General features: G+C 35.6%; 1 protein-coding gene across 1 annotated transcript; it reads right to left on the reverse strand.

Annotated features, from left to right (window-relative positions):
• Nucleotides 1–4,258: 4,258 nt before the first annotated feature.
• On the reverse strand, nt 4,259–5,835 carry LOC116119613 (probable glycosyltransferase At3g42180). Its single transcript, XM_031405561.1, has 2 exons — nt 5,470–5,835; nt 4,259–5,145 (listed from the first exon to the last, which is right to left on the reverse strand). Exons 1-2 carry the CDS (start codon nt 5,818–5,820, stop codon nt 4,474–4,476), a joined length of 1,023 nt encoding a protein of 340 aa, XP_031261421.1. The 5' UTR covers nt 5,821–5,835; the 3' UTR covers nt 4,259–4,473.
• Between the last annotated feature and the right edge of the window lie 9,125 nt (nt 5,836–14,960).

Genomic DNA, 14,960 nt, shown 5'->3' on the forward strand with positions numbered 1-14,960 from the left:
ATATACATACACGATCCGTTTGAGTTGCCAATAGATAAGGATCTTTAACGTACCAAGTCTAGTTGTAATTAATTGAAACATAATTGTGCACTTGTCATAATTTGCTCTTGTTTGGTTCAATGTCAAACCACTTAAACATTACGTGTGTTTTTTCCTCATATATCTTATCTCTAGTATATCCAAACAACTTACCATAAAACAACTTCTTGTCTTCATGTTCACTATGTTCGACTATACCAGAGTTATGTGTTTTCCTACGATCATCTCTACTCTCAACAAGGTAAGATACCCAGTTACATCGCACCCAGAATATGTTTTACATTTATATAGGGTTCACATGCTACTACAAGAGTTGTTCTTTACTCTCCAGTCTCCACCTCTCCTCTTTGTTGCATTTGCATAATCTAAATACCAATAACGCTTAAGTTATAAAAATTGTAAAACCAATTACATACACATAAGTTGATGAAACAACATTCTCTAAATTATTGATTTTTTACTACATACGAACCCAAATCCTTAACCATATAGGAACGATTCAATGTTGCATTAAAGTCGTGTTCACATGCCTTTGGGTTTGTAAAATCCTTGTATGCCACCACACATGTAAGCATAAATATTTCAAAATCTTAGTGTTTAAAACTATTTAGTGTTATAATAATATGTATAACATTTATCAGAACTGGAGCACATACTCTTTGTTTCAAGTGCACTAGGTTTGAAGCAATGAAGACAATCCACCCAAGTATTATAAAACTTAGAGATCATATTGGAAAGATATAAGGAATCATTAAATCAACCTTATTAGATGTGTTCTTTTTCAACAAGTTAGTAAGATGAATCTAGTCTTCATCACTTAAAAATTTAAGCATATTGTTAAAAGAAAAATATATCTTTATTAAGTCTTATTTTCTTTGGCCATGTAACTCTTCTTCCAAGCATAATAATGGTCAAGATAAGGTGTCGCACATGTAAGTTCAACACATATATATGTCTATTCATCCTCCAAATCAATGCCGAACTTAAACTTCACATAGGAAAAATCCATAGTGTAAGTGAAAGAAATTTTAATAATTAATCATGCAATACTGTAGGTTTAAATTTTTTTGCATAAAGTTACCTTTAGTCAATGCAACAACATGTCCCTATATCAGGTTTCAAAATTTTTATCAACCTTGATTGTGATGAGGAGCCTTGAACTTAATGATGTTGCTGCATTTACTGGCCAATTTACAAGAATGCAATCCATTACTTTCATTGATTCCCTAGCAAACTGCATCGCCATCCTTATGTGACACTTAACATAGTTGACGCTGACGATACCACGGGTAACACCATGCTACTTTGGTTTTAGCTGGGTGGCTGCAACTGGAAAAATAAATAACAAAATCACTTGTAAATAGACAACACACAAATTGTCAAATCAATGATAGAGTTAAAAAGATTATCAGTTACTTACATTAGACTAGTTTGTGAGTTTAAATTATAGTCCCAAGCCTATGTCTCGTCGTTTGATTCAACAACAGGTCGCTTAGTCCTTATTAGTTGTATTATTATATTTGAGCTTAAGCTATGTTAATTGTATTATAATATTTGAGCTTAAGCCCACTGTATAGTCTAGGGTTTCCTAATTGTTTGTGTGTCCCACATCACCAAGTTAGCGGGATTATCATTCCTATTAAATAGAATATATGTGTACTATTTTAGAGATAATAAAGTAGACTCTTTTCACCAAAAGTTAACTTGGTATCAGAGCCTCTTTTTGTGCGATCAAATTTCCGATTTCAGTCACCTTCCGTCCTTCCGTCATTGATCTCCATTTGCTGATTTTCTTAGATCATAGGGCTTGTTTGTAAGTTTTCAAACCTGTAGGGTTTTATGAAGAGTGTGCTTATAGAATTAGAAACTTGTAGGGCTGTTTTGAAATTTATATTGTTGTTTTGAAATTTGTGTTTCTCGTTGGTGTTGTTATTTATTGTTTGGTTGGTGTAGTTATTTGCACTTTGGGAGTATTTGTGTTTCCTAGGTGTTATTTGCTGGTGGTGTTGGTTTGATTCACATGTGTTAATGGGTTCTATTGTACCTCACTGTGAGGTTGCCAGACCTATTGATGTTGTCTTTGACAGAACCAATTATGTTGAATAGCATCAGGCCATGAGGAGTTTCTGAAAGGGCACAAAATGTGGTGTTATATTACTAGTGATATCAAAGAACCCAAACAAAGGGAGCATGAAACTAATGAAAATGTCTCAAGATTGCCTTGAAAATTGGGACAACTGAAACCATTAGATGATTACCTAGCTCAATAATACCTCTATACCAAATCTCAGTTAGGAATTTGGTAACTATGACCTAGCTAAAGATGTTTGGAACTTGTTAGGCAATCGATTTGTTACTAGTGGAATTGTTCACCAACATTAGGTTTGGAGCGCACTTATTACAGTGAAGCAAGAATTTGGACAACCAATTCATGATTATTATGCTAAAATGTTTGGTTATTGGGATCAGTTGGCTCTATCTAAATCTATACTTTAGAATCAAGATGATGTTCAGGTTGTTCTTACACATAGGAACAAGATGCGTCTGATTCAGTTTCTCATGGGTCTTCATCCTAACTATGAGAATATTCAGGCTTATTTACTACATCTATCACCACCAACTACCTTTGATAGAACTCTAGCTCATCTGATTCCAAAGGAAGCCCGATTCAACACCCTAAAGACACCTCAGACGGATGTTGTAATGGTTGTATCCTCTGCCTCCTTTTCCTACTATTAATTCTAATACTTCAAGACCTAAACAATTGATCTATCATTATTGTAAGAAGCCTAATCCTTTCCTTCATGATTGTCTTAGTTGGCCTAAGGAGTTGACTTGTAATTACTGCAAAAAATCTAGCCATTTCATCAGTAATTGTTCTATTTGGCCACCAAGATCTTTAGGCAACAATTATCAGTAGGAAAATTAGCCCAAATCTCATCATTCTCATAATGATGCTTCTCACTCTGTTGTTGCTATTGTTGAAGATTCAAAATCAAGCCCTAAACCTTACATCAACTTTTGTGATCTTCAAAAATTATTGAGTCAGGTTGTTTTTTGTCCATTTACATCTAGCTCTCCAATTGCCATGTCTGTCACTCTAGGTAAATTTGCTTGGTTTTTTTATTTATTTTTTTATTTTTTTTAAATTGCTTGTTGTAACCAAATGACTCCTAATCCAAGTTTATTTATGTTTAAAAATCAACCCCTCACTTACCGTCTATTACACTTGCTAATGGTTCTTCTATGTCTGCTAGTCATGTGGCTAGTGTTTCTACTCCTTGTTTTTCTTTGCCTGATACCTATCTTGTTCCAAAACTTACCCCTTAATTTGTTATATGTTGGTCAACTTTGCGAACTTGGTCTTGATGGTCTCTTTTCTCAATTTGGTTGATATGTGTAGGATCTTCATACAAGGCAAATCCTTGTGAAAGGGCGTAAGGTTGGTCGGTTGTTCGAGCTTACTTCTCTTAATGTTCCTACACTTTAGGTTGCTTCCATATCATCTACCTCTCCATTGAATCTTTGACATTCTCGTCTTGGTCATGTCTTAGTTTCTAGACTCTGTTTTATGGTGTCTACTGGTTATTTACGTCAGGTAAAGATAAATCTATTGATTGTCTATCTTGTTAACTCGCCAAACAATCAGCTTTACCTTTTTCTGTTAGTGATTTTGTTTTTGTTAACACTTTGATTTGATTCATTCTTATGTTTGGGGCCTTGTGCCAAATGAATCTATGGGTGGTTTTCATTATTTTGTAACATTTGTGGATGATTGCTCTAGATTCACTTGAGTATATCATATGCGACAAAGATCTTAATGGCCTACGAGTTATTTTGATTTTTCTACAATGATTCAAACTCAATTCGCTTGCAATAGTAAAATTATCCACACTGATAATGCTTTGGAATATAAGAAAAAAGAAAAAACTTCTTCATCAGCACTTTGAGATAAAGGATTTGGGTAATAAATAAGTAGTATTGCTCTTACAAAGCTTGTATAAAAATTTAAACATACAAAGTGGCGTAGCATTGCCCTTTAATTGACATATCATTGGGTAATAAATAAGTAGTATCTTTTTATTTTCACTCTAACAATCATTATACATCACATCACTTTGTATACTAAACATTGTAAAAAACTTTGAAAAGTAGTATTACTGATTACGATACAATGTGTATCTCATTTACAGTTCTTGAAGGAAAAAATTCCAAAAATTAGTTACAATTTGTTAATCCCTAATTCACACTTTCTGCAACTATCAACTCATATCTTTTTGCCAAGTCAACTTCCTTCTTAATACTCTTTCATAGAGCCTTATCACATATTGGGTTTCTTCTAGGATAAACCTTTTTTCGCTTAATTACTTACCAATAGGGCCAAATCCAATTAACAGCACAATATATATATATATATATATCCTCCTTCTACAATTATGATGAAGCTGGCAGTCTGAAGTTGAGTCTCCTGAGCCACACTGAGTGAAGCATCATATGAATCACATCAAATGGCTTTGCCGGTCGGTTCAAAACAAAATGTCTCCGCACTCTCTTTACTCTTCTATACATTTTCAAGTATTTGTTATTTGAAATTCCTTTCAAGATGGTCTTGATTTCCGATATCTTCTCCGTTGGAATATGTATAGAAAATTGGTCCCAGTTAAGTACATCACTAAACGGTAACCAATAATTATCAGAAATTATCACAGGAACACAACTCGCATAAATTGCTTCAACCTCTCTTGGGCTTGCCACTTCGAACCCACTTGGACATAGACAAAACTTGCTTTGACCCATCATTTCTGTGTAATCTAGGCCTTTTGGTAGACGCTCATAAACTTGAACTTCATTGTCTCTGTTCTTCCAATCGTTGAATAGCTTTTCCCGTATGTAACCATGAGCCCTTCCTGCAAAAAACGCCAGGATCGACCGGTTTTGGGGGCCCTGGCTCAGACGTGGGGGGCCATATCTCCCTAACGGCGGCAAGTAGAGTTCGGGCATTGACACATCTCTTGTGGGATCAAATCCCTCTGAAGTGTTGGCATTGCAAAGGACTCTTATGAAGTTTCGAAAAAACTCTGGATTGTCGTTTGTAACCTCTGGTGCCTGCAGTATGCAAATGATAATTGAAAGAAATTCAGTATAATTAAACTCTTGAATATATGATAATGACTCAACACCATAAAATAAAATAATAAAAATTAAACTTAATTCTTGCGGTCAATCTCGAGGAGCTATTGACTTTTAAGCACATGTGAAATCGTATTATGCAAGGTAACTATAAAATTAATTATAATCCATTAATAAAAAATTCGCATTAGATTTAAGATATCAATTATGTGTCATAATTTAATACCTTGAATGATTTTATACGTCACTTATATTATACGCTAGGCTCTAATTATTCAAAAATTACACATGAATACGTACCCAATCGTGGCATGAGACCATGAAATGGTCGGCGCCGTGGGTTCTATTCCAAAAGGGGTATTTCTGAGCAAGGATGGAGATATAATCCATCAGCAGTCGTTGCATCCTGTCACGAGAGTAGTCGTTGATGGAGATGATAGGCAAGTAAACATAGCGAACAATACTTGAAACACTAAGCGGCAGAAAAAAAGCATGTGCCTCATCAGGATGACTAGCCCGGAATGGATTGGTTTTTCTCTCCAGTTCATCGATGAATTGTCCTTCTAGGGCGTATTTATCCTTCAATGGCCCATTATGCACTAGAGGTTGCTCTCCTTCCTGGTAGATCCATATTTTGAATCTCTTCACCATCTCAATGTGGCTTCTGATTAGTTACAATAATAATTATTAAAAAGAAAAAAAAAAGAAGGAAGCCTTTAGGGTCAATTAAAAGTTTCTATGGTGAGAAACTTAACTGATGAAATGCATATGCATTTTTGTAAACGGATCTTTTGGGGGGGAACTTCTCTTCCTTTTCTGATGTGTAGTTTTGAAGCTGAACTGCCCTGCGAATGGCATCTCGTGCTCTGGCTAAATCTGCTTCAATTCTCTTTACACGACTCTTGTTCTACTGATACAAATATATATACAGGAGTTAAGAAAAAATGGCCGTGATCAATATTAATCGAGAAGTCAATCAAGTGAAAGTGAAAGCACATGATGATAACGATATAATATAAAGATTCTTACTTTGATTTTACTAGCTTTATGTTTACTGCTTTTATAAATGATAGTCGGAGAAAAGATAGGAGAGGAATTTTGTGGTGGGGTTGTGTCATTGGAATCTCTATTGATACTGAAAGATGTGATAGAAGTCAAGAAATGATCAATGTGGTTTCCATTAAAGGGACGAGAAAAAGTGAGAAAGAGAAGAAGAAGCAGAAGTGCGGGAAGTAGAGGGTAAGAGGTGGTGCAGCTTAAGCTTTCCATGGCGATTTCCCACTCTTTTGCATGAGGTTTCTTTCGATCTATCATATACATATAATATATAGATAAGAACATGGAAAAGCCAAATTAGTCTAACTTCATTCAATAGAGTCTTGTCATTTAACTTTATTTAAAATATAATCAATCATAATAATAGTTATATACAGGGAAGGGAAAAATAGAAGCATACATATAAAAGCATAATTTTACTGTACAAATAACAAGACTTTTTTTTTTTTGGATGATTATATATTTGAATTATGTTACATATAATAAGAAGTAAAACAATTTTTTTTTTCCTACTTTTTATATGCATTTGATTCAAATTAGAAGTGTTTGTTGATGTAGGACATTGTGGCATATTTATTAAGTTCTCATATTGAATATTTTAAATGTTTCTAGGAAATATTTTATTGACAATTTAATTATAAAACAGAAATTAGTTTTAATTATATTTTCATTTTCTCAATTGGTATTTTGTACGTAGAGAAGATGATTATAAAGTTTATATAATGTATTAGTTATTAACTGAAAAATGGGCCGTGTTTTGACCCTATTTAAAGTGAAATATACAGTAACTTTTTAACTAATTAAATCATCTCATTTAAATTGGATGGGAAAGTTTATATATATACCTAATAAATCTTAAAAATTACATTAATTTAATAAACTCTATAACGGAGATGTAAGAGTAGTAATTGACCTAATCTTTTTTGTATCTTAGAGTCATTTTGAATAAGGCGGTTTTGACTAAAATTTATTGAATAATGTCATTCACTCCAGGAGTGAATTAAAAAAATACCCATTTGACTAAAAGTGAATTTTTATCTTTTGCTAATAAATATATAGTATAGGGAAACGAACGAAGAAGAATATGAGGATTCTAGAAAAGAGTGTACAGAAAAAAAAAAGTTTTTGAACCTTAGCAATATTATCAAATGATCTTGCTGCAATAAGAGCATATACTGTTTCGGTGCAAATGCCTTCAAGCACAAAGCTTTTAATGGGTATAAATAAATCATGAACAAGGAATTGTGTAAACTCTAACCCCGATAAGTAGATAATGATTGTTAAAAATTATACTTATTGATGAGAACTAGAGGAAAGAGTTCTCAAATGAATCTTGGATCACAAATCCCTTGAGCATTGTGCCTCTTGATTGCAATGCAAGTCACATGATGCTGAAAGTTCGACAAGATTAATTGGATAGTCTAAGCAATTGTTGCTGATAGTCATGTAGAGTCTCCTGTATAAGCATAGGGATTGGAGTTTTATAACTACTACCTTTTTATAACAATAGATGGTTAAGCTGGCTACTATTAAAGTATTAAGACCTTTAAGTTGAATGAGAACTAGGGTGTTACTGAGCTAGGCACACCATGACCAGTTACCGAGATTCAGAACATTTATTAGTGGGTCATATAAAATGATTTTTTTTCCTAAACAATATGAATTATAATTAATGGTAAAAAAAAAAAATATATATATATATAATCTCCTAATTTGAGCCCTTTTGAGTTTTCAAAAATCTTATTGGTAGAATACTGTGGTTCGTTTTCCTAATTGTTTTCATGTGAAATTATATATCTTTAAGAAAATTATTTAATAAAAAATATAATTATAAATAGAAATATAATTTAAGAGTCCTATTAAGATTTGAAATATAAATCCTATTAGAAATAGGACATCCTATATCCTGCCCATAAATATAAGTGTGAAAACTAATTAAGGTTATAAGAAAATATGAGAGAATATGAGAACACAAAGTATTTGAAGTAAGAGTTATTAAACACCATGGATACAATGTCTTATAAACTAGGATCTATTTCACTATAGGTATTGGGTTGAGGTTAGAAATTAGGATTGTTTCTACTCTGCTTTATGTACCGAGTTTATGATGTTGTATACTCTTGTATATCGTGTTCATGAAACTATATTGGATTTATCTCATCCATGGATGTAAACAGATTATGCTGAACTACATAAATATCGTGTCTCTTTGTGTGGAGTGATTTTATTCCTATGTTATTTATATCGAAATTATGTTTTCCGTTGCGCGATCTCCTAACACTTATAACATATGTTCATCAATACTAATGCTTTGTTATGATTTCTTTTTTTTTAATATATTTTTTTTTATCAACCACCAATCATGTACTTGTATTTTGTTCACGTAAAAATTTGATCCAAAAAGGATTTTGATCCATAAAAAGGTAAAAACAAAAAATAAATCTTAATTACGATTGGTTATAAATGTATACATGTCTTTAGATTTTTAGAAACTAAGAGAATTCACATTAGAAGAGGATTCAATTTCAAATAATAATTACTCTTAAGGTTTGAGAAAAGTATTTTTAAAAACTGGCTCTGGTTGTTTAGTTTTTTATAATAGTATTATATTCTGAATAGAATATGATTCTGAAAATGTATCCGGTATATTTTTGGAAAACATTCTCTGAAAACATTTAAATTTTTTTTAACGCTCTACAATTGTTAATTTAGCTAAACACCCTCTACAATAAAAGTTTATAAATTAATAAAAACACCCTCACCCACCCAATAATTACTGACAGCCGGCCATCACTGCCAGACAGTGGCCGAAAGTCATCGAAATGGCGCACCATCGACTGGATGTGGCTGGTCATGTGCCGATCTGGCTTTTTCTAGCCAGATCTATGGTCAAAGATCTAGCCGTTGCTTGGCCATCGTTGACGGCCATATTTCTAGTCGTCTTTTGACCATCAACAGCCAGATCTTTGGCTGTAGATTTGGTCATTTTCTGCTAGATCCATGATGGATCTGGCCAGAAACAGACAGATCGGTGCATGAACAGCCAGAGCAACCAATCGTGTGCCATTTCAACGACTTCCGGCCATCGTTCGACCGTGGTGGACGGTTGCCGGCAAAAAGTTGGGTGGGTGGGGGTATTTTTGTTAATTTTAAAATTTTTATTAAGAAAGGTAATTGTTAAATATTTTGAGTTGAATACAATATGATTGGATTTTGAAAAATATTAAAAAAACCACATTTTTTTATTTTTCAGGATAGGATAATGTTAGAATAGGGTACCAAACGTAGCCAACTTTTAATTAAAATAATTTTGAAGTGACATTTTCATCTGTACGTACTGTTAATATTCATTACAACATTTTCATCTGTAAGTATTGTTGATATTCATTACAATTTTTTTTTAATGTATGTATAATTTTTTTTCAATAATTAACTCCAAGTAACTGTTAAAATGTTAATAATTCACTCTCTCTCTCTCTCTCTCTGTATATATATCTATAGATAATAGATATATATATACTATATCTATATATATAATAGATAGATATAATATAGTATATATATATATAAGTGAAAAATGAATCACGAATATGGATGGGTTAAGTAAAGTTCATTAATTAATTCGATTTTATATCAAATTGAAGTGTTAAAATATATAAAAATAATAAAAATTGGTAATAGTTTAATGAACAAAATGACAAAATAAAATATAAATTAGTTGTATGGGCTAAAAATCGTTTTGGGCCTTATTAGGCCCAAGCAGACTTTTTTTACTATGTAAGCCTAAGGCCATGGCCCAATGCTAGTTGGGCCAATATTAGAATTCATGTCATAGGCCAAAACGCACGACCTAAACCCTGCCTCTCTCCAGATTGGGCGTCACCATTGGCCCACCAAAGGCCAAGCCCATTGGTCCATTATACTTAGGAGACTTCCTATTCGAGTCTTATCCTAATTCGTCCAAGATTTCATATCCTATGCGAATTAGGACTCTTGATCCTAAGGCAAGTAAATCATGATATTTCCTATTCACTAAACCTCTACTATTATGGACTACTAGGACACAAAGATTCTATGACTCCTATATAAACAAGGGTTACACCTCTATTTAGGCATTCAATCTCAATACCACTTACTTGTACCCAAGCTCTTACTCCTAAGAGTTATATACCTACGTCGTGGTTCTAGTCTTCAACTAAACTTCCGGTAACCTTTCCTTCCCTTAGCCCTCACTAGATTGTCTCATTCAGCCTTTTTGACTTAAGTGTCAGAGTGCCTACGGTAGACACCACATCAGTGTTTACGTAAGTTTCACGCTTATTTACTTTGTGTGCAGGTATAGCGGATTGTTAGTGGCCTCAACCTCACAAGATCAAACCTTCATTCCGTAATCGTAGATTTTAGCATCTACAGTTTGGTGCCCACCTTGGGGGCTCTGGCAATCAACTCCCGTTCGCAATCCTACTCTACAAAGAATCACACCATGGCTGAGATCATAGACATTGCCTCAGTAGACCTCGCAGCTAAGGTCGAGGCTCTTTCGATACTAACACATCAACAAGTCGACAAGGTCACGACACTAGAAGCCAAAAATAACAACATCCAGGCCGAGAATCAAAGGTTACGGGAAATGGTAACTCATTTTTATTCTCTTGATTTCCTATTCAACTAGATACCAGAGAACCATTTCCGCATTGCGTTAAACTCCATGCAACCACTCATGACTCCGGACCCCAGATCCTCAGCCTCAGACCCACAATCTTCCCAGCTCTAGTCATCTCAGATGGCCTGGCACCGACCATTACAGACAAAGCAAACCTAGCCATGTAAACACGACCCCTATCAGTTAATCCCTCAATCACTCGTGACCAGCTCACTCAAGCTATCCCTAGCCATCAGCAACAAAATATCACCAACGTCGACCATCCCATCAGTATGAATGACCCACACTACATCTAAGACCCTTCTAGCTCGACTCTTTCTCATGGGTTAAGTAGTCAACCCTACCAAACACTGCTTGGCTAGACTTAGCTCAGCTCACCAATCTAGCAGCCTCTAAGTCACACTCTTGACCATTCGTGCCGATAGAAACACCTAAACCGTTGCACTTGGGGTGACTCATCCTGAGGGGATGAATGGAACCCCCAACACCCAAACAACCTGTTACCAAGCTACACCCAATGACTCGACTCGCCCTACCAGACCGAGTGATAGAAACATCCATCTCCAAACAGTCAGTCTAGACCTGCTATCTACTGCCACTCCCCTTGAACAAATATTAGCAAAGAAGCTGGCCGACATGGAAGCTATGATGAGACGCATACCCGAAGTCCCTACCCAGCCAAGAAAAGCCTTCCCTATAGCTATGCCGACTCACCCTTAGTTGACTACATAGCCCTAACCGAGATGCCTCAAAATTTTCCATCCCAAACATGAAACCTTATGATGGTACAATCGACCTGGATGATTATATTGCCTCCTACAAACAGAGGATGTTTGCCATCTCCATACCACGGGATCTTAGGGAAGCATGCATGCATAAGAGCTTTGGTTCCAGCCTCTCAGGATTGGCTCTTCAATGGTATACAAACCTCCCCAACAACTACATAGGCTCATTCACTTAGCTCACCGACACGTTCGTTGAGCAGTTTGCAAGTAGTAAGAAACTTGAGAAGCTGTCAACCAACCTATACAAGGTTTATCAAAAGAGAGGAGAGCCACAGCGAGAATATGTTAGTCGGTTCAATAAGGAGAAGATATCTATCCCATACTACAATCCTGAAACAACAGTGGACGCCTTCAGGAAGGGGCTCATTTCTGATGGGAAACTTTACAAAGATCTCACCAAACTAGGCTACAATACCATGGAGGATGCTCTAGTCCAAGCAATCATTCAAATAAGGTGGGAGAAGGATGAGGCAAATTGTAGAAGGTACACACCTTACGATGATTGTTGACAGAGCTGAAGTGACAGACGCCCAAAAGCTTGGCAGTATGAAATAAACAACCCATCTCTAGCTCGCAGTCCTAGTAGAAGCAATCGAAAACCGTATGACCGCCCACCAACCCGACCTACATACAGACCCTCCAACTCTACTCCATTCGTGATCCTTGAGTATAATCTTAATGTTGAGTCGGCCTAAGTAGTAGCAATAATGAAAGGGATGGGTTAGTCAGTCAAATGGCCATCTAAGCTTAGACCCGATGTTAAAAGGGACATGACCAAGTGGTACGAGTTCCACCATGACCATGGGCACAATACAACTGATTGCATCGCTCTAAGGTTAGAGGTTGCAGCTTTACTTAAGAGAGGACACCTTCAGGACATACTGAGAAATAAAGGCAAGAGCACCATGAAAAACAGGGACAAGAAAAATCAGTCTTCCCCTCCCCTAGATCCAAAGCCATAAGGATTTTGCCACATGATATCCGGAGGTTCAGAAATCAGTGGAATAAGTTACTCCTCTGCAAAGAGGCATGCCTGAGCTAGCCATCACCCCAAAGCCCGCTCTTCCTATCCACCCATATAGAGGCTAACTAAGCAAGTCATTCAATTCGAAGATGATGAGCCAATCACCCTAACTACCCCATACCATAATGCCTTAGTGATCACCCTACAAATAATGAATATTCTAGTCAAGAGAATATTCATGGATGGAGGCTCCTTAACCAACATTCTCTTCTTGGAAGTTGTCAAGACAATGGGCCTGGATGAGTCAGACATCAACAGTCGCCCCACCATCCTGATCGGCTTCAACTTTAAGCAGAAGTAGACAATCAAGGAGATTGCCCTTCCTGTCTATACCAGTGGGGTAAACCGACATACCACTTTCCTTGTGCTGGATTGCCTTTCACCCTACAACGTCATCCTGGGCCGACCTTGGATCCATGATATCAGAGTCGTCCCGTTAACCTTCCATCAGACAGTCAGATTCTCAACCAGATGGAGAGTGAAAGAGATTAAAGGTTGTTAGTGTATATTAGTGTATGCCCTAGAAACAATTCGTGTTATCAATTTTAGAGCATTTTGTCTTGTATAAATATATCATAAATAATAGAAGAAATAGTTCTTCAATTCATATATATAAATTGTTTCCTTTATTCAGTCATGCATTTAAAATAAAATACGTATATGAATTGTCAAGATGATTCATTTAATCGGTAAATAAGTTATCAAAAGGTTTCTTACGGAAGCAATATAATTTGGGAAACTATATTGCATAGTACGCATACTAGATACTTCCAAAAGATATTATGAGTTGATATAAGTACGGATGACGATGATAGTCATGTCACTGGGGCATTAGTATAGATTAGCGGTTGGTGAACTATTTTTTGAACGTGACCGAATAACGACAAATCATTTAGAAAAGCATGTAGTCAATGATTTACCGTTTGGTTATATCAATGCACGATGTAGTCCTTTGACCTGAGACATTATGGTCGGATCCGATACGAATGCGTATGGTTCATACGGTGTATAAGTACGAGACTAGTCATGTTTCGTATGATAAAACCTATTTGGTCATGCATTGTTCATATGCAAAAACGAACGATGGTCAAAAAGGGATCCATTGACTCAGAAATATAGGATCAGGAGTACTGCTGACTCTATCCGGATTCGAGTTCTTGGACGAACGTAGATAAATGTCAGAAATCAGAATCTCTGGCTAGAGTCTATTATTAGTCATACAAAAGCAAGTTCGTGATGACGAGTTCCAGACATATTGATCGATGATTCGGTAGAAGATCGAGTTTAGGATTTTGACGTTCCATGAATCCGTACTCAATCAGGATATATCAATGGAGGGACTTTACCTGCATGATACATGTGATCTGAAATGGGTTCGATGAATTATTTCTTCATCGTGGTTTAGGGACTATGGCACATTGCTAGATGTTTACCATAGTCGTTGGGCATCCGGACAAGTTTTCGAATTTATCTAGAATCGGCTCACGGCTAATCCACGGTGGACCTACATGGTCACACCAATAGCCTTGAGAAGTTAGAGAAGGATAAGAGAGAGAAATGATTATCCGAAGAGGGCTAGCACCTTTCGAGGGTAATGACAAGATTTCTATGGTAATAGTTACACATAAAATTATTTGTGACATTTTAAGGGTTAAAATGGTCAAGCAATAATTAATTGTATTTAATTATTATATCTTAAAGCGTTAAGATAAATGAGATGAACTAAAATAACCTTTTAATAATTAAAGGGCAAAAGGGTAAACTTATGGGTTGTTAATGTAAACTGGTTTAGTTTACATGGGCCCTTGAATAATATTGATTATTCAAAGGACAAATTAATAAATGTTTGGGCTCCTTTTAGAATAAGATTTTATTTGGGGATGCTAGTGAAAGACAACTAATTATAAAATGGCCCATGTATATATGAACGCAAATGGTTGCATTTTAGGTCAAGTTTTTCATTTGGTTCACTCAAAAGAAAAACAATCTCTCTCTCTTAGGGTTCGGCCACTCTTTCACTCTCTCAAGGTGGTGTTAAAGTGTGGAGAATTTATTCTTTTGAATCTTGGCTTCATCAACCTTCAGCAAAGGAGAAGGTATAGTGTTTTCAAGCTTTGTTTGAAATTTTTTTGAATCCTATTAATCCAACCCTTTCATGGTTTCAATCTACATTTTCTGCCACCTCTTCATAGTTTTCTTTCAGAGGCGACCTTAAGGCCCCAAGGGACTATTAAACGAATGTCTTCAAAGGCAAGTCCCACAC

Source organism: Pistacia vera, unplaced genomic scaffold (assembly GCF_008641045.1).
Source record: "Pistacia vera cultivar Batoury unplaced genomic scaffold, PisVer_v2 Contig125, whole genome shotgun sequence".
Classification (NCBI taxonomy): Eukaryota; Viridiplantae; Streptophyta; class Magnoliopsida; order Sapindales; family Anacardiaceae; genus Pistacia; species Pistacia vera.